This window comes from Columba livia, chromosome Z (assembly GCF_036013475.1).
Source record: "Columba livia isolate bColLiv1 breed racing homer chromosome Z, bColLiv1.pat.W.v2, whole genome shotgun sequence".
In the NCBI taxonomy this organism is placed as follows: Eukaryota; Metazoa; Chordata; class Aves; order Columbiformes; family Columbidae; genus Columba; species Columba livia.
The window spans coordinates 63,883,620-63,904,089 of NC_088642.1; the positions used below are offsets into that span (position 1 = coordinate 63,883,620).

The window sequence follows — 20,470 nt, forward strand, 5'->3', positions numbered from 1 at the left end:
GTTGGAGGTTTTGTGGTTTTCTTCCCTCTTACCCTAATTTATAGCATTTTTTCCTAAATAAACATCTCAAACACAAAGCGTTTAAAAGTAAACATTAGCTCTGGCTGGGGAAAGCTTCAGATATGCCAAAATATGACATAACTTTTCTTACAAAAATAAAGAACTGTTCTTGCCTTTCCAAAAAATATTTTTACTACTGAATTTTTTCACTACAATCACCTTCAATATGTCCTGATGCGACATCCTGAATAATGAGACCACAGAATGAGTCAGGCAGTCAGAAAGTCACTTCCGAGAAAAAAGAAAGCTCTGCACTGACCAGAAACGTTAACATGAAGATTGTTTTAATAGATTCGTTTGACTGCAAACTTAAAAAAAAAAAAGGTATAAAATTTTGCATCAAGACCCTCCCAAAACATACTTAGAAAATTATATTTCATAAATAAAGTCAATACAAGCACTGTTTTTCGTCCTAAGAAGCAAGAAAACCAGCTCTGGCAACATCCTGTTTCCTGCACTTTTATGGCTATCGCATTCATACATAACTAGAAACCAAGATCCTATGCATTCTGCCTCACTTTGGCTTAAACAAGTCCAGAATGGCACAGATCAATAATTCACAGAACTGTTCACTGTAAAACACAATTTTTAGACCCTAAACAAACTGAACAATACTATGCTCTATAAAATACACTTCTAGAGCAAGAAAAACACCACTTTCTAAGAAGGTTGTATTCTAAGCAGTTCAGAAAGTGGAACAGAGAGTAGTAACAGGAGAGCTACACTTGCTATAATATTTGTGATAGCCAAAGCAAGGCTGTAACAATCAACAGCTACGGCCCTAGATCTGTGACGCTCCTGACATCTTAAGAATTACTGCCAAAAGCTACTGGTATAAAATTAAAAATACACTTCAACAAGAAACAAAGCGGACTTGAACCAAACAGCTAAATTACTCTCGACTGCATTTTAAAGAAGTCACTTATGTGATGTAATCAAGGGTCAGAATATAATTACCATTATGCCTTTTACAGCTCTTCTGTTTAACAAAACTAGTATCTGAATAGCCATTTAATACAAGCAGGAGCATATTTTTGCCGTGACAAAATCCTGCACACCTGACACGAAACATGTTTATACAGCAGACAGTTGTTAGTAGAAACTGTGGCACTACAGAGCTGTTAGGTGGCTGTTGACAGGTTAAGGTAGGCAAGATGTTCCCACCCAATTCTATTTTACAGATAGGATCTTGCAAGGCGTGCCTCCAAATATCTACTGCACTCATGAAAGATGACACATGGGCTTGGACCGGGACATGGCTCGATACCAATGCATGCGTGTTGTACCGCCACTGATCACAAATCCATGAAAACTGCCTTCATCTATTGCTGACCAAACAGCCACCTTTACACAGACAATATACATGGCTTTACCACATTGCTGTTTGGATCCTCAGTGTGAAATGTGTAAAGATGTACAATTTCATTTTACTAACTACTGGGGCTGGAAAATGAAAAGTGTGAAGCTAAGAAAGGCTAAAGGGCATTGTATTTCCTTATGCTGTGTTGCCAGAGCACAGGACCAACAAAACCCATGCACTTCCTCGAGAGCAGAAAATGCCCTCCTCATCATCTAGCAAAAAAAAGAGCAGCATTGTAGAGCTTCATGAAAACGACTAAGTATTGCTTTATCTCATGGATAAGAGGATGTTAATGAAGTTTGCTAAGGATTTTCCTCCCTCCACACTCCACGCAGAAAACTGCAATCCTGAAGCTGAAGCTGACACAGGTAGTGCAGACACCCAGCACTGGTCACGGGGATTTAATACAGGCAAAGCTCACGTCCAAGACTGGTTACATGGAAGCCCCAGCGCACTCTACCCAAACCCCACCACCGAACAGCCTTCTCAGAACCACGAACAACCGCGCCCGAGGGGCCGCCGGCGCCCTCCGTCCCACCGCCACACAACGGACCGGCGGGAGCGGCCTCTCCCTCCAGGCCCCGGCTCGGCGGCCTGGCGGTGGGGACACCCCTCCGGCAGCCCCGAGCGGAGGCCGCTCCATGGGCTCCTCCCGCACAGCCCCCCGCCCCTCCCCCCGCCGCCCCTTCCCCGCGGCACGAGGCGGAACCAACCGTCGGGCGAGGCCACGAGGAGAAGGGAGGGGCCGCGGTCACGCGCCCCCCGTCCCCTGCTCTCCATGGCAACCGCGGGGGCCGCCTCCGCCGCTCGCGCCCAAACCCCGCGCCTTCCGCTTCCGCTGTGGGAGCCGCGCATGCGCACAGGGGGCGCGGTGGTGGATCTGGCGGGCCCGGGGCGGGGGACCGGTTCCCCAGCGCGTTCCCGTCGCGGCTGAGCCGGGGGCTCCGCCTGGCAGCCGGGGGTGTTACCCCGCACCGTGAGGCTCACCGGCCGGAGCGGTGTGACTGGTTTCTGCACCCCGCCCTCCCTGCGCCAGCGGCGGGAGCCACGCTGCAGGGCGGTCCCGCCTGCCCCCCGGCGGTGCCGCTGCCCGCGCTGGCTCAGCCTGGGGCCGCGGTTCCCCGGTTCTGGAGTTCGCTGGCGCAGGTCCGTTCCCGAGCCCGGGCGTTAGTCAAGACGAGCCCTTGCCTCCCCTCCATCCCTCCGGTGTCCCTTGGCAGCTCCTGACCAGCACTGCAGACCGGGTCTCTGCCTCAGTCTCTGGGCCCCTGTTAGGAGAATCTCATTCCCCAACTGTTGTACCAATTAGTCTTTATAGTATGAAATTGTATAAAGTATCTTAATAGTCTGAAATCATATATTTCATAAGAGGAGTGTGTTTTACTTCGTATACTGCATAGTCATGGCTAAGTCAGCATATCTAAAGGGCCCCAGCTCACTGCAAGGAGGACGGTCCCCACCTTAAAGAAACAGTCATGTTCTTGGAATCTTAAAGTCATCCACAAAGAAGAAGGGATACTCCTAGACTACTAAGGTAACGCTAGCATCTCAGCCCCTCCAACAACTCTGCGAAACCCTCCCATTATCTGGCATTATAGATAGTAAATGTAGCAGTACCAACCCCAGGGACACCTAGATCAAAAAACCAGATGAATGGTGGCACCATAGTATTATACTTGCTTTTCAAAACAGTAATACGTGTGTGTTAAGTAGTGAGCAGTCAAATCATCCTGTATCTGAGCACTTCAAAGGTTTGAGAACCATGTGTAAAATTGCATTCAGTGTGCCCCGGTTGGAATGGGACACCTCATGTGTATCAATAAATAATAACTCTTGTAATTCTATACTTTGCATCCTACCCTCTCCTCCCTCTGGCATGGGCCAGTTGCAAAATTTTCATGATGCTCAGGTCCCCTGCTGTGCACCACGGAGGGGCCTCATAAGGCCACAGAATTCGATCTTTGTTTTTAAAAGAGAATTCTGACCCGTGGGGGATTAGCAGTGGCTAAGAGCCACAAACAGCTTGTAATGGACAGCATTTTCGTGTTCCCAGCTGGGAATCATGCCTTGAGCACCCATGGCTGATGTACATACATGATCTTTTGGCTACCTAAAGGTATCTCCATCTGTCTGAGTGGCATGGTTCCCACTGTAAATTGATGGGCCCCTGCTCTGAAGCATTTTTCCTACACAATGATGAACGAACTGGATGAAGGGTAATATGGTGATTACCACCAATACAGAAAATTCTTCCTTATTACTGATAACATTCTTCCTAAAACTTATTTATAACATGATTATTTTGAAAGGAGAGTATCCAAAATGTCAGTTTAGTGTTTAGGTGGATTTCAGGCTTTTGTTGCAACTTTTGGACCTTATCCTGATTTTATTTTTCAATGTCCACAGTCTTCTTTTATGCTGGGTAATTGTTAATGTTTCCAGATAAAGTTGCTCTGACCTAAAAATACATATTCTTAGCAGGAACTGGACATTGTCTGGAAAGAGAATGAAGCATGTTCCAGGTAAACCAGAAAACAGCACTGCCTCGAGAGCAACTTATGTATGTCCCTAGGAACAGGTAACACTGAAAATAATACACATATTAATTGTACTATTAAAAACATGGGGAAAAGAATCACTGGAAAGGTTGTTGTAATAAAAAACAGCCTCTGCCTCTATTCCATGTCAAGTTTCACATCTTAATTTATATCTATATGTAAAAGACATAATAAGCGGTTTGTGAAAACTTTCCACAGATTTGAAGAAGTAATGTAAATGAAAAACAAACAAACAAACACAAGGAGTGGAAAGGAAACCAAATATTTGGGAAATAAAATGGAAATATAAACTAAGAGGGACAGTATGATCAATGAAGGTTTCTTGTAGAATGAAAAAGAATCTGTCAATGATGATGTCTTCTAGTCAAATACCAGGTATTTGTATTTCTGTAGTTGTGCCCTGATAATAGCCGGTCATTAGGTCTGTAATCTTGTCAGATTATATTTTACTCTTTTCTACTCATGGATGTGCAGAGTAAACACAGGTTGTGGAACAAGGACAGTAGTCTATTCCAGCTCAATCATCGGCACAGCAGTTTCCATTTGTTAGTATTTCTTTTGGGGAAGCACAGTGCAAGAAGAAAAATAGGCAATCATGTGCTGGTCTTCCCAACTGAACTTACAAAGGCTCAGACTATAGAAATCACCTGACACTTTTGCCAAAGTGTCAATCCAATTAGATAATCAGTCTTTGTGGTAAACTCTATTCTCAAGGAAAAAAAAAACATACCTAGGGGAAATATTAACTTTGCATAATATAGACTTTACATATTGTCCAGCATGGATGTATTACACAAAGATTATTAAAAGTCTGCAAAATTAGAATATCCACATTCTTCGATGCTGAGTATTGCACAATAGCATAGAATTCCTCTTGGAGTTTCTGATGCCTGTGTTGTGTTGGTGGTGGTGTTTATAAATTACCACAGGAGCCACCAGCTGTCATCATATAAATTTTATTGGCACTCTGTAAATATTAAATCAGCATGCTAAAATCAAGCCATGTGCAGTAACAGCTGATGCTCTGTTATGGAGAGCACATGCAAAAGAGAGGTATGCACTGTATCTCCCCTGATTTTTACTGTTTACAAGCCCCTTACTTCATGAGACTGTTTTCCAGGGTTCATTTTGAGCCCAATTGTTCCTCTTGATTGATGTGCAGAAGGGGTGCTGTCTGTGCACAGATATCTCCTGAGTTGATGGATCAGCCTTTTCAGCAGTACCCACTGTCCTGGGTCCTTCTAAACTCCACAGTTTCTTACTGCCACTTCTTTTCTGCAGCACAGTTGTATTGCTCACTTCCTTGTAAACATTGCTGGTGTACATAAGAGACACTTGTGCACTCTAGAATAGGAGCAAAATTCTTTGTGTCTTGAAGATCCATCTCATGTAGACAGAGGTCGGTGTTAATGTCATGCTGTGCTGAAACAAATCCTGTCCTGGCCCAGTAGTTTTGTGAGTCACAATGTCTCATACTAAGCATAAGGCAATAGATATTAAAGGAAAAATGTCTCTCAGGCAACACTTTCTCTCTGACCTAGTTGCCAGAAAAATCAAAGGCAAGGTGTGCTTTCTGATCTGTCTGCCTCAGTAGTAGGTATGGTGAAATCTACTGATCATCCAGCCCAGATAGGTTTCATGAGATCTAAGCTAGACCAGGCAGTAGTTTAAATTAGAAAATTAATTTTCATCCAAGGCATTTCAGTGGTGTGAGGAGCTCAGCTGAGATTATATCCAGCTGCAGATGTCCTACCATGAGCTCTCCTAACACCTCTCACCCTCCAGGAGCTGCTGTTGTAAAGCCAGGCAGGGCAACAAGGCTGCTGAAATGCTTCCACATCTGTTGCAGTGTGAGGTGAGTTTGAACCAGCTTCAGCGGAGGGTTAAGCTGAGATACTGCCTTGTTCAGAAAGGCAGTTGAGGTACATGCCTGTTCTGTCTGAACACCCTGACTTCAAGCTGCAGCCACCAGCAGAGTATCAAACTAACTGGCTGGTAATAGCAAGACCCTAAAACAGCAAAATGAAGATGCCTCAGAAAAGACCTTAGAGAAATGTAAGGCTGTCTTTGACTTTTAATGTTATTACTCATTTTAGCTTTTGGCCCATTTTTTGTTTTTCAGGTTGAAATGCATTTTGCTGGTGCCAGGGAGCACAAGGCACTGCAAAAATGATTATTTTACTCTCAGTGCGGGCAATTGACATTTTTACCAATATTATTTTAGCAAGCCAGCTGCAGAGTCTTCTCATCCCCATTCTTTCTCATCTGAGCGGAGGGAGTGTGCACAGCTGTCAGGGAGAGATTTCAGGGGAACTGAAACTGGTGGCTGCATACCAGATATTCATGGCACTAGGTTTAGCAAAACAGCAAATGCCAAATATTTATCATTCACTATCAAAGTTTCCTGTTTCTACTGCCAAGCTGCCTGATGGAGGACCTAAAGTAGCCTCTACCCCAGCCTCTTCACATGCACTGTCCTGCATAGTACATGGTCCCAGCCATGATGTCATTGTGCAGCTATACACACTGGCAGGGGGCTTCTCCCTAAGTAAGAAATCTTGTCATCTTGCTATTGCAGCAAGGAGCTAGTGCATTTAGGAGAAAATACCACAAGAGATTTTTGCCACAGGTCAGTAAAACATGCTAAAGCTTGTTAGCTGACAGCCATGAGGTTAACTGTAAATATTCCGTAAATGATGAACAGAGTACCTAGCGCAGCATAAAGTGCCAAGTGTAACTTCAGAGACTGTTCTCTGAAATGTATGGTTGCACAGAATTTGATAAGAGCTACCCTTTAATATTTGATGTATTTACATGCATTAAAGCCAGCTGCATAAAATGCTCATTTAAGAGAATAGCCTGTACTGAAGATTTGTTTCACTTAAGCAATAGAATAAAGAACACTTCTCCTCAATTATTTTCCAGGTAAAGCACAAGAGGCAGTAGGTCAAATAAAATGGCAGTGTACAAACCCAACTTGGGATTGAGCTGAATTTTCAGACAGCTCTGCAACCATGACTTACTCTTGTTCTGTAAGATAGGTTTGCACAGGAATGCTCTGAAATAGAAGAGATCACATTAACAGCACTTCTATTGTAAGCATAGTTATATTGCCGAAGACTTCATTACACAAGTCATGCAATCTCTGAATGGACACGACTAAATTAAAGTCATGTAGATTTGCTGCTATAATGTCATTGCTGCTAGAAGGATCCATACAGTGATATGGATCACACCCGTCACCTTTCTGACCCACATTATTGTACTAGTAGAGGCCATCACAGTTGTGCTGAGAAAACAAAATCCTGTTAGTCCCTGGTCACAACTTATTCCTAATATGGAATTTTTAAAGGCTGAGAAATCTGATCCAATTAACATATTCTTGATTTTGCAGAATACTGTGCTAATTACATGCAACCAGTCATTGCTGGGTTAATTAAACATTCATCAAAAAAAACTACAGCACTAATCTAATTAGCAATTACTACAGCTGTCATTACCTCTTTTCACCTACTTTTAAGCTGTGCAAATTCACACTAAGAATGTGGTCCTGTAAAGTCCTTACATGAATAGCTTTCTCTGACTGCCATTATGCTTCTGTACACAGAAGGAGCTTTAAAAATTAGGCTGAATACAGTCCACAATATAGCTTCAGTTCTGCCATCTTTATCTGCAAAAGTCACAGTTTAGCAATCAGCAATGTCCAATTTATGAGACTGGAAGATTTTGCTTTTCAATTGACTTGAGATCTTACTGGGAGTGTGTGTAGGTCCTACCTTTAAGTGGTTGTCTGCAACTATCAAACCTAAAACATACTTACATTTAAGAAAAAAAGAAAACTGGGATAAATACTGTTATATACTCACACAGGTTTAAAACAGCAGTGGTTGGAAGCCTCAGAAGATTTAGCAGTTTCAGATATAAAAATACAGTTGGGAATAGAGAGGAAAAAGTTGGGACATTTGATGCCTTGTGTGCTTCTCTTCTTTAGGCTTGATTAAAAATTAACACTAATAATCACAATAGCTCACAAAGGCTTGATAAAGTGCTGAGGTTTGATCTTTATGGTAAAGCAGGGAGTTGTTTCTTAGCTTTTCCACTTGAATACAGCTTGATTTAACAAAGCATCAGTTGTTAGGGCTGACTGTGCAGTTGGACATGCCCAGAGAGGAGGAATCTGTACTGAAAAAAAGCACGAGCTGTAAAGAATTACTTTATTCTCTGAAACTATATGTTTGCTAGCTGGTGCTAGTTTGCCCATTAGAAGAGCTTGTTTCTTTGGTCATAACCTGATCCCATTCATGCTCAATGCAGCCCAACATGTGAAGGTAAATTTCTGAATCTAGATGCTAGCTCCTTTCACTAGCACCCTGAGACAACCAATCAGCATTATAAAGCTAGAATCAATATTAAGTCAAAATAAGTATTTCCTTTATTGCATTCAATACAGGGATGATACGACCTTGACAGTTTGTTACTTGCAATAACATCATATATAATGCCATAACGTAAAAACAGCCATACACAGTTTGCATATCCATACTTAGTGTAAAAGGATAGAGAGAAGGCTTTGTTCAGTTTTATTATACAATTTTTATTAATTAAAACCAGGTTTATATATAATGAAGGATAACTATATACTAATCTTCAGTTCACTCACAGCAACTGACCTGCAAAAGTAAACAGCTATTGCAGCAGTTCAGATCCAGTATCAGAATATTATTTGGATGCAATTTTCAGTAGATATTAAATAAGGGCCTTGCAATCCAAAGCCATGCTGCACATATTTTTTGGCAGGATATTAAGACACTTCAGATCACAGTGCAGTTCAGCTACAAGGAATCATTTGCCCAACTCTTGAATTGACCGGATATATGAATACTGATTTTTCTAGTACCCCCGGAAAAAGAGCTGTGGATAGTTTAACAACAGGGGCTCAGGGCTGAGAGTTTGGCAATAGCAGTGGAGCAGATATCCAGAGGACTTAAGGAGCTCAATTAGAAATAGGCTGAAATCTAGTTGCTGGAGGCTGATCACTGCCTGATGTGCCAGGCCTGCAAGACAAATATAGGGAGAAGAAGCTGGAGAGAGCAGAGAAGCCAGGAGTTCGGCTAACAGCCACTGGTGCTGTGTTGGCTAGCACTAGACTCAGACCTTTCCTGACAAAGAGTTTTCTTGGCTGTTTCTGTAAAGCTATATAGGTATTGGGATACTGATAGCGTCCTGCAGATTTTCTATCACACAAATGCCTTCTCTGCTTTAGTTTAGCTGTTGTCAACATTACTTGAACTTTATCTTGGCGTCACTGACAAGGTTAAAATTCATCAGATTGGAAAATGTGCATTGTCTTTTCACAATGAATCTAAATAATAATAATAACAATACATTCATTTATTATGTTTTCTGAGGGAGTATACCATTTTTAATATTTTTTTCTCCTATTATGTGACACTTTCAGTAAAAAAACTGTGCAGAGCAAATGCAGCTATGTAAGAGAGTAAGTGGTTTCTATGGCAAAATACCACTTACAAACACTAAGTGAGTGAGGCATATTAGTTTTCACTGGGAACTACACTCCAGCTGGGAGCAATCAGAATGACCTTAACTAGTTACAGCTCTCTATCTGTCTTATGTCAATTTATATTTTATACTCTTCAGCCACTAGCTTGATGTAAAAGTAGACCTGCTTTTGCAAGGAAGAGACTAAAGCCTCATCGGTGTTGCCAATGGAGCTATATTGGCAGTGTAAACTGGTCAATACATTAGGGTTTTGCACAGATAATTCATTCTATTTCCTCAGATGTGGTTTTCTAGCATCTTATAAACAGCAATAAGAAGGGTGGAAATGTTTTTAAAGGTTTCCCTTGTTAAAGTAAGAACTCTACGAATAAGCCAAATAACCTCATCTTCGTTCCCTTAACAGCTGCAAGAAAACATCTGTTACATTTTAGGTTATTTTTTTGTTGATGAAGAGAAGCAGTTCAAGTAGAAAGTCTGTATCTTTAATATTTTTGTGTACCAGTGCGAGGAAAACTTTAGTTCTTTACGTTTTTTAGGAAGTACATTGCACAGGTTAATTGTGCTCATGTAAATTTGCATGCAAGTCTGACAGTAGCGATCCAGTTGCAGGGTCTTTAATTTTCTGAATCTCACATTTACACTCTTCTACAATCATGACTTCCTTGACCACTGGGACAGAACTGGTGCAGTTGAGATCCAGGCGCTTCATGGAGAACTTGCTGGGCAAGCAATGAGAACAAAAGGTATAAAGACGATCTTCTGGACCAGGAACATGAAAGGAACTACATTTTCCAAAACACAGATTATTCTGTACCATCACCTTCTCACAGGTCTCATGAGTAATGCCCTGAAACAGAAAACAGCTTGAAGTTCTCCATACATGAATGGTCCATGGACTTTGCTAGAAGGCATGAAGGCAAAAAAACCATACAAAATACTGTATTTTTTCTTCTTAGAACATTTACTTTAAACATGTTTATATTTTATGTCGAGCAAGCAGTAAAACATAAGAACTTTAAAAAGGAAACTTAAATGCTCCTATGGGCAATTCTGAGATTGAACAACAAAAGCAAAATCTGGTTCAGTCAGGCCCTTTGTGAGCTGATAGGTAAAAATCCAATATGTGGGTTTGGGATACCTTTGAGTTCTACATTTCTGACATGGTTTAGCAGTCTTTCTCACTTAGCAAGTCTTAAATATCTTTTTGGCCCAATGTTCTTGTATATAAACCACAAGCTAGACTCAACTGTAATCTTTAAGATTTGTTTCCATGTGGCAGAGGCATAATGTTCTTCAGCAGGTTTTTTTTAATTAAATCTTGAAAGTGCAATGGAAGTTCTGTAATCTCTTGGGTTTGTAAGAATAACAGTTCCTTGTATCAGGAGAGCCTATGTCAGCTCCCATGCCAGCAAATGCTAGACTGAATTTAGCACTTTTATATTGGCGTAACTGCAGCTATCCTGGAGAAAGTTTTCCATGTTACATGGCACAAAAAGTAAAATGGTAGAAGTTTCTAGGCCACATCTGTATGTACATCTGTCTGCCAGTGAAATTTAGTGAGGAATGTGGGAAAACATGGTCCTTGATGGACTGTGATTACAGAAACACTGAGAATAGATGTGGCTTTATGAGGAATACAGAACTTTCATCTATAGTATTTACTTGTCTTGATGTTACAACATGATGAAATGGCTTAATCTGTGCATGGGGCAATTTACCAGTTCTCCATCATTCTTAGCACAGAATTAATGCAGCAGAATGGAATCCTTGCTTAGCTGTAGGAAAACAGCCCACTTCTGCAAATACGTGCCCTGGGACTCTTTGTATATACACCTATGTGTATATGTATTTACATATATATAGGTAATAGATGTATATGAACTTTTGAGATGTATATTCATTGAATAGAAAACTACCACTGCCCTGCTTGCTCAGGCTAGGTCAGAACATCTTTGCATGAAAACAATAAGAACTCTGAAAATTGAATATGTGGCTTTCCAGTGCTGAAATTTAGCACTTTGCCTCTTTGGACTAAAGCTTTTTCAGCCATTTCAGTGGTGGTTTTCAGCTGCTTATTGCCTGTGAGCATTCAGAGGTGACCCTGTGACTTAGCAAACAAACTGTGTGTATTTTGTTTCTCGTTACAAGAGGCAGAGGAAAGAATGCATTTAATGATCTTGAATCCCTGTTCTTACCTGTGAAAAAGGCAGGGTTCTGCAGTTTTCTTGGTGCATTTCATTTGTCTTGATTGGCAGGACAACCTCTTCAGATGCTGAATTTTTCTTTAACATGAAGTGGTCCCAGAATTTCTTGGCATCTTTTCTATAGGGAGTTGCAGCCTTCTTCTTGCTGGAATAGTGGGATGGAGAGAGGTTTTCCACGGGAGACATCTCTCTAGGTGCTGCCCAGGTTCTCAGGTCTTGGTCTGCGTGGAGTTCTGCGTTGGGAAAGATGAATCTGGATGTTTTTTTCTCCTCTGGTTTCTCACTTTCAGATGCTGTCTGTGGAATTGCTACAAAAAAGCTTGGTTCTCCCAGGGTTTCCTCAACACCTACTGGGTTTTCACCTACGAGCTCACGAAAACTCTGACTTTCAAGCAGATTTTTGTCCAGATAAAAAAAGTGCTGAAATGGCCCTCTGCTTTTCCTTTGTGCTGAATCTCGCTGTGGCTCTGTGGCTACAAGACATGAGAGAACTAACAGCTGAAGGAGCAGCAGTGACATGATCTTGTAAAGTGCAACCCTGTGAGACCTGCTGCTCTTGCAGTGAACGTAGTGTGCTAGCTTTATAAAAGAGCTAGGTGTCGGCTTATGGCTGCTGTCAGTCTTCAGAGGAGGGGAGGGCTCAGGGGAGACCCTGGTGTGGCTAATTGCATTCAGTTACTTTAGATTACAATTATGATAGGGGAGTTTGTGCTAACGAAACTCTGCTTTCAATCTGGGTTATGTGTATTAGAAGTTCCTATCTAAAATCTAGTAAGCCAGGATGGTGCGTGGGACAGAAGTATTGAACAGGAGGAAATGTTTGGATAAACTGTCTAGCTTAGGCCTAGGAATTAAGGAAACATTTGAGGTTGTGTATTAGCATGGCCATTGTGGTCTTCATTGTTTATTTTGACTTCCCATTCCACAAAGCCAGAGACTGTCAAAACAGGGAATGTTATTTCATCACAACAGGAAAAGGCATGCTGATTAAAGTTTGCTAGAACGTGAAGCTGGATCTGAAGACATCAGATCAGCCCATGTTTTCAAAAGTTGAGTCTAATTTTGGTCTTTCACATTAGGGATATGACCCAAGACCTTCAGCAGCACAACTGGAAAGTGGCAGACTGGTGCTCACACACCCGGAGGAATCTGGCAGAGAGCACTAGCCCTTGCTTCACCTCCTTCACAGCAGTTTGCAGCTGCTGGAGTGCAGACATATCACTAGCCCAGAATAAAAGGTCAAAGGGTGAAGAAATTCTGCAACCCAGATTGTGGAAGACTAACTAACTGCTACATCCTGTTCAGGCACCAAACCCGCTGCAGGCTTCCTGTAAAGCCGGTAAACAGAATAAGGATTTACGCAAAACATGTTAGAACTGAGATATTTTATGATTCTAGATATCGATGACTCAACAGAAATTTCTAGAGCATACTAGACCCTAAAATGAAGGTGTCTTTTACCGTATTACCATGCTATGCAATATGTAATGAAAATAAAATGTGTTAAAACATCACACAGAGGAAAGATTTGGGAGAAGGAAGAGGTATTTTTGATAAATATCACAAATATTGTTCCTAATCTGAAAATAGTAAAAGCAAATTCTGCTTCAGATAATTCGCCATTTAGTTACTCTCATCTCTACACGCTCCTGTTTCTACCAGAAAGAGCCTACCAATAGACTCCTAATGTTGTAGCTAATCCGTTCATTAGTCTTGAAAACTCTGGTGATCTGTACTCGATGTATGGAATTTTTTTGACTTTCATTTCTGGGGAATTAGTTTATTGCCTGATAACTGAAGTAAAATAATTGCCTAGTAACATTGTTATGAGGCACTGACTTAAAACTTTAGCACAAAGTTAGTGGAGATCTCAAGCTTTTCCTTACTGCATTATTCACTTCAGTTAACATTTGTTCTAATCTTGAGGTCCATCCTGAAGCAGAAGTGCATGGAGGTCCAGCAAGAATGGGGTTCACACACCAACACTAGACTGTGTTTGTGCTGTGACCTCAGTGGGATGAGCTCCTTAAGAGAAGCACAGCAATGAAGCATAAGCTTTTCTGCTCTGTAATTTCAGCCAAGAGCAATTTAATTCTGCCACGAATTTGGTACCTTCCTGAAGTCTCAAGCATGCTCTGGAAGGGCAGATTCTCCCACAATTATCAGGAGTAAAATCATGGAAAATTCTGGCATCTGCAATAAGGTCAGCTGTGAGATGTTCCTGCAAAAGATCCTTGTGTCATATTTACACTACCATGTACAGCATTAGAGTGGAGCAACAATGAGTCAAGAGAATAAATTCAATGGTAGACAGTAACTTAAGTAGCCTAGAAGTTCAATTTGAATCTTCACATTCAGTCTTTATTGGCTAATGAGTTGAAATGAAGCAGCTGACCTTTGGAACTAAAATTCCTTGTATCTGGTGCATGTTGGAACTACTCATTCAAAATTATTCAGCAAACATAAGGACATTACATTTTGAGTTTTCCCTCTTTTTTTCTTTTCCTCTTTATTTTAGTTTCTCAGAGAGTTACAAGACTGGGCTGGTACTCAGACCTATGTATTATATTGACACAGAAGGGTTTGACGCATTCAAACTGCATTTGAAGGGGGAAAGGGATAAAACCAGTCTTGCTAGAGGTTAGTCAGAGGATGGCACAATGAAGTTTGAAGGGTGGTGTGATAGTGAGGTCCTTCAGTCTGCCATTTCAGTGGAGGTAGGGGATAGAGAGCCATGCAACAGCAAATATATAAGGGCTATTGATGCGTTAGAACCCACAGAAGTGCCTGAGAATGATCATGTAGGAATTAGAGCTTTTCCTCAAAAAATGGTGGTGGGATCAACAACCCAACTTAAGTGCCTCTGTACCAATTCACCCAGCATGGGCAATAGACAGGAGGCACTGGAAGCCATTGTGTAGTGGGAAAACTATGATGTAGTTGCCATCACAGAAACATGGTAGAATGACCCTCATGACTGGAGTGCTGCATTGGACAGCTATAGACTCTTCACAAGCCATAGGCAAGGAAGGAGAGGTGATGAGGTAAGCCTGTATGTGAGAGAATGGTTTGCTGTCTATAGCTTGGTGAAGGTGATGATCAAGTTGAGTGTTTATGGGGAAGAATCAAGGGGAAGGCCAACAGGGGAGATATCCTGATGGGGGTCTGTTACAAATGACCCAACCAGGATGAAGAGGCAAATGAAATATTCTGCAGGGAGATAGAATTCTCACGATCACTAGCTCTTGTTATCTTGGGGGATTTCAACTTACCAGATGTCTGCTGGAAATACAGCACAGCAGAGAGGAAGCAGTCTAGGAAGCTTCCTGACACAGCTGGTCAGTGAGACAACTAGGGAAGGTGCCTACTGGGCCTGTTGTTTGTGAACAGAGGAGGACTTGTGGGACATGAGATGCTTGGAGGCCATCTTGGGCATAGCGATCATGAAATGATCGAGTTTTCAGTTCTTGGAGGAGTAAGGAAGGGGGTTGTAGCAGAACAGCTACCTTGGATTTCTGGAGGGCAAACTTCGGCCTGTTTTGGAGGCTGGTGGCAGAGTCCCTTGGGAGGCAGTCCTGAAAGACAAAGAAGTCCAGGAAGGCTGGTCAACCTTCAAGAAATAAATCTTAAATGTGTAGGAGCAGCTGTCCCCATGTACTGAAAGACAAGCCGGCGGGGAAGAAGTCCCGCCTCACTGAACAGAGAGCTCTGGTGAAACTCAGGAAAAAAAGAGTTTATGACCTTTAGAAGAAGGGGCAGGCAACTCAGGAGGACTACAGGAATGCTGTGAGGCTGTGCAGGGAGAAAACTAAAAGGACCACAGCCCAACTAGAATTTAATCTGGCTACTGCTGTAAAAGACAATAAAATGTTTTCTTAAATACATGAGCAACAAAAGGAGAGCTAGGGACAATCTCCATCCTTTATTGCATGCAGGGGGGAACATAGTGACAAAGAATGTGGAAAAGGCTGAGGTGCTTAATGCCACCTTTGACTTAGTCTTTAATGGGAAGACCAGTTGTACCCTGGGTATCCGGCCCCCTAGCTGGGAGACATGGATAAGGAGCAGAATGAAGCCCAAATAATCCAAGGGGAAATGGTTAGTGACCTGCTGCACCACTTAGACACACATACGTCTGTGAGGCCAGATGGGATCCACCCAAGTGTTCTGAGGGAGCTGGTGGGGGAGCTCATCAAGCCGCGTTCCATCATCTATCATCAGTCCTGTCTAACCAGGGAGGTCCCAGTTGACTGGGGGTTAGCAAATGTGACACGCAACTATACAAAGGACTACAAGGAGGATCCAGGGAACTACAGACCTGTCAGTGTGACCTCAGTGGTGGGGCAGGTTGTGGAGCACATCATCCTGAGTGACATCACACGGAATGTACAGGACAACCAGGTGATCAGGCCCAGTCAGCATTGGTTTATGAAAGGCAGGTCCTGCCTGACCAACCTAATCTTCTATGACAAGGTGACCTGCTTAATAGATGAGGGAAAGGCTGCGGTTGTTGTCTACCTAGACGTCAGTAAAGCCTTTGGCACCTTTGCAACCTAAATGATTATATGATTCTATGATTTTAAGATTTAGCAATGTCTTTCAAACATAAGATTTGACTGAAGTAATGTATTTTTCAGCTCTTTGCTTCAGAATTTAAAAATAGAAGGCTAACTAATACTAATTAAATATGATTCCTTCTGGATTATAGCACAGGTGTTCTTTCTGTTTGCTTTTATCTGTTTCAGCTATTTGCCAGGAAATGCCTTGTCTCTAAGTCTAAACCAGTGGTATACCAGCTCTTTCTGTTTAGAAGTTCTAGCTGTGGTCTTGATCCTATAAGGTCCGTATTTAACTCTATCCATATAAGCAAAATTGCATTAAATTACTGACGTGTGTTTACAGAACTGAAATCTAAGTTCCTGAAAGGCCCAATTTACCTCTCTCCAAAGCCTGCTTAAAAAATACCTCTGCCTCAAGGTAAAAGAAAAAAGGCTTTTAAGTCTCAGTTAAACTTTACCCCAATCTGCCGTAAAAGTAGAAAAAAAAAAAAAAAGGGAGTATGTTTGAAAGTATATTCTGCCCTGCCCTTCTTATCTGATGTGGCCAAGGCATGGTTTGGTGCCCAGATAGCATCTTAGTTTCTGCCGGAGGGTTCTCTTCTTTGTAGCAAGAATATGAGCAAAATAATGTTATTACCGCTGTTTACAGTGGGTTCTTTCTGCAGCTCTTCACAAAGAATAAATCATGTTGCAAGCAACAAATATGGGCAAATGATTTAAGTATGTCTCTGTTGAGGCACAGATAAAATTTGAGCAAATGGTAGTACTGGAATGACTGAGCTGCACAGACACTTCTGACCAAACTAAACCAGTCAGGGTTTTTGGTGCAGTGCAAATATTAACAAGGAATGTATAAAACCCTTAATGCTGGCATATGTGTGTAAGTGTTAGCTGCTGTTATATTTGCAGTGTAACAGCTGTGAAAAATACATGCTGAAGATCAGGATCCATTCACGCTATGCACTGTTTTATCCTGTAACATACAGCAAGAAAAAAAGCTTGCCTTAGAAGGCTTCAGATGTAAAAGCACAACATATTATTTACAGAAGGGTAGGAAAAAAGTCTGAAGCAAAGCATTGTCAGCAAGTCTCTTCACAAGTCACTCCACAACCAAAGAGCCCTCTTCTTCTCCAGGTCAAGACAGTTCTACTTCTTGGGTTTTCTTGGATGGTTTTACCCAAGGTCTGCTGAAAGCCAAAAGCAGCATGCCAACTCTGGTTCTGCCAGGCCAGTCTGGTACTGTTCCTTCATTCCTTCTGATAATAAGCTGTGGCTGCTTTCCAAGTGACAAAATTGGTAAGAAACAGGACCTGGTACCTCTGGGCACAGTTTGTTCTATATTTACGCTTGTTCTAAACCTGTTTTGGTCAGTGCCTCTATAACTGTGCACAGGTAAGATATCTATCCTCTTCCCCAGGAGCCTGCTTGCATTATGGGAAAGCATCCTAGCTTCAACAGCAAGTTTGGAGAATCATTCTGAAGTTAAAAATAGTATTTGTAAGTCTGTTTGTGGTGACACCAACTACATAGACTACTAATTGACAACAGAGATTGGACTGGGCACATTATCATTATCTTCAAAATACAGCTAATCTCAGATTTCTACAAAAAGCAATGCTCTTTTATAAAAACTTGTTTTCCTGCCTGATTTCCCTTTAATTTAAGAATATCACATGTTTTCACTGTATTTTGGTTGTTAAATTTTGTGGCTAAATGTAGTGGTATCTTTCAAGCAGGCTTTGATGTGCCTTCATGGTAGCGATTTGTTCAAGACATTCTGTTTTCACTGGAAATAATCACCATGAGCATTTGGCCACCCTTTTAAAACTGTCACATCTATAGATGACAAGCACTATGCAAATGCAAAGTGGTATTATTTATATGTTTCAGAGCTGTAGTTTGTTCAGTCATTATGGACATAAACTGAGTAATTGGTTACTGCCAGTTGATGCCTAAAAATAATTCTTAGGCAGTGCTTGAATTACTTGCCTTCTGTTGAGCTAAATAGTCTCCTCATAGCATGATTGATGATTTAATAATTTAAATGGGGTTTATATATTGCAGCCTGTTGTGGTTTAACCTGAGGCAGCAATATAACCATGATAGCCACTTGCTTAATACTCCCCCTCCCGCCCCTGAATAGGAGAGAGAATCGAAAGGGAAGGGAGAAACTCGTTTGTTGACATAAACACAGTTTAATAGCATAACACTAGTATACTACTACTGCTACTACTATTATGTATAAAATGGAAATAGAATATAAAATAAAAGATACTTAATGCAATTCCTCACAAATTCTGTCCACACTGAGCAGTCAGTCCCAGGAAGCAGCACCTGGTCCTGAACCGCTGATCCCAGAGAGGGAAAAAGAAAAAGCCAGAAAGGCCCAGAGGCCTCTGCAAAATGGTCCAGTGGCAAAAGGCTGAACTAAAGAAACCCCTGAACAGAACCCCCGGCAACAAGTCTCCATCCTGACTCCCTCCCACTCCATCACTAGCCGGAAGATCCTGACTCGCCTTAAATATGAAGCATGATGCTAACAGGATGGAATACTCCTATTGATCAGTCAGGATGTCAGTCAAGGTCTGCCTCATCTACGCCCCCCCTTTTAGCTGCCTTACACCTGTGAGCAGAGAGCTCAGAAAAAGTCCTTGAGTCCCAGATGACAATTAAAAACATTAACTGTGTCCAAGGGTGTTGTCTTCTTGTTCTTAAACTAAGTCCAAACAATGACTGTGCTAGCTAAAAAAAATATATATATATATAACTGCATGAAGAAAATTAACCTGGTTTCAGTCAAACCATATCTTTTATAGAACCCATATGAAGACTTCAGAACTAATAAATTAACACTATGCAGTTTATTCTCCAATTATTGTACTTACCAAAGAAAGCCATCTGCTGTCTTTGCTTTACCAGGTTTTGGGGAAACAAATTACATACAGACCTCATGGCAAAGTAATAATTATGAAAACAAAAGGCTCTTCAGAAGGTACAATATGAAAGAACAGACAATGAAATGGTTTAGTTTTGTACCTTCGACCTTAGATACTGTACATACTGAATTCCCCTATGTTCTATTTAGTTTCAAGTCCTCTGCTGCATTGTTTCTTTCTTCACTCATTTATACTTTCCTGTTCACGTCTCTCCATTTCTTTTCTCCATGCGCTAGCCGGAGAACTGCAGTCTTAAGTTTCAAACTGCTGCCAAAATCTAGATGCTCACACTTGAAAATGTTTGCATGTGTGTCCAGCAGGGTGAGGGTAAGTGTCCTTTCATGTGTATTGGCCCATGTTCTTTTGGCTGTAGCTATGTACATGTGATGCCATGGGTGTTTTTCTCTCTGTTACAGTTTTCAGGTTGGTAGATTTTGCACAGGCATCCACCTCAAGCATCTTCTGAATGGTACTGGCCATATGTGCTTCCTAATTGAGAGTGTACCCAATTCCAGTCTGAGGAGCTATGCTGGTTATGTGCTTGATTGCTGCGACAGTGAGCCAGGGGAGAAAAAGTCTGGGTAGAGACTTTCTTAGATTGCTGTGCATAATTTGAGAGAGTCATGGTGAGTCACTGAAGAGTTTGACAACACTAAGAAAATGTTTGTAGCATAATTCAACGAAGAAGATACAGATACGTAGTAAAAATATATTTAGACTTATCTGAAAATTTCATCTGTGTGAATAAAATATCATTTTGTTTAATGTGCTTATATCCAGTATTTCAGATATCAGATTCCTATTCATTAGGATTACTTCTGACTGAAAAAAATACATTATCTCAACACTATAAAAATAAACGAACAAGCCCTATTGTGTTCTTCTAACCTTATGCTGCTTGTGTACTGATGTAGAGAACAGTAGTTATGCAACAGAATTACAGTAGCAGAGTTCTCCATATTACGAACATCATAGCTTCTGAAAGGGTAATAAGAGAGGAAAACTGATATCTGCATCTCTTCCATGAAGATGACTGAGGTTACTGAGGGACAATGACTTTTTTTCAGATTCTCCTTTAAATCAAGAATCATAATAAAGTTCAATTTTGTGGACTGACTGTCTTTCTTTAATTCATTCTTCAACTTGTATATCTGTTTACAGATCTGTAACTTTAACTTCTTAAAATAAACAGCATTTTTGATTTAAAAAAATTGTTTAGTTGCAAAAGATTGTCCTTGTGGTATTCATTCAGGAATAAATTCATGCAGAAGAA

At 41.3% G+C, this 20,470-nt stretch overlaps 2 protein-coding genes and 1 long non-coding RNA gene across 11 annotated transcripts in view; 1 reads left to right on the top strand and 2 right to left on the bottom strand.

The window, feature by feature from the left end:
- Window positions 1–2,279, bottom strand: part of ZDHHC21 (zinc finger DHHC-type palmitoyltransferase 21) — a 46,492-nt gene extending 44,213 nt beyond the window's left edge. For 4 of the 8 annotated variants that reach the window (XM_065046143.1, XM_065046142.1, XM_065046144.1 and 1 more), the window contains exon 1: window positions 2,134–2,277. The gene's annotated coding sequence lies outside the window, so the exon portion shown is untranslated. Of the gene's footprint in view, window positions 1–219; window positions 2,009–2,133 lie in introns of those variants that run through there. The other 4 variants (XM_065046139.1, XM_065046140.1, XM_065046141.1 and 1 more) reach the window with 4 other exon arrangements.
- A 145-nt stretch (window positions 2,280–2,424) lies between these two features.
- LOC110359421 (uncharacterized) lies at window positions 2,425–20,449 on the top strand. 2 transcript variants are annotated; one of them, XR_010468997.1, is made up of 3 exons: window positions 2,425–2,566; window positions 3,902–3,998; window positions 19,434–20,449. It is a non-coding gene; the product is annotated as an uncharacterized LOC110359421 (long non-coding RNA). The 2 variants fall into 2 exon arrangements; XR_010468996.1 differs by having other exon boundaries at window positions 2,481–2,954.
- Window positions 8,388–12,441, bottom strand: CER1 (cerberus 1, DAN family BMP antagonist). Its single transcript, XM_005503307.3, has 2 exons — window positions 11,694–12,441; window positions 8,388–10,345 (listed from the first exon to the last, which is right to left on the bottom strand). Exons 1-2 carry the CDS (start codon window positions 12,219–12,221, stop codon window positions 10,052–10,054), a joined length of 822 nt encoding a protein of 273 aa, XP_005503364.2. The 5' UTR covers window positions 12,222–12,441; the 3' UTR covers window positions 8,388–10,051.
- Window positions 20,450–20,470: the final 21 nt, after the last annotated feature.

Coding starts and splice junctions, on each gene's coding strand:
- CER1 (XM_005503307.3), bottom strand. CDS start 12,221: ATGTCACTGCTGCTCCTTCAGCTGTTAGTTCTCTCATGTCTTGTAGCC. Junction 10,346..11,693: donor GAACCCTGCCTTTTTCACAG/GTAAGAACAGGG, acceptor TTTCTGTTTCAG/GGCATTACTCATGAGACCTG.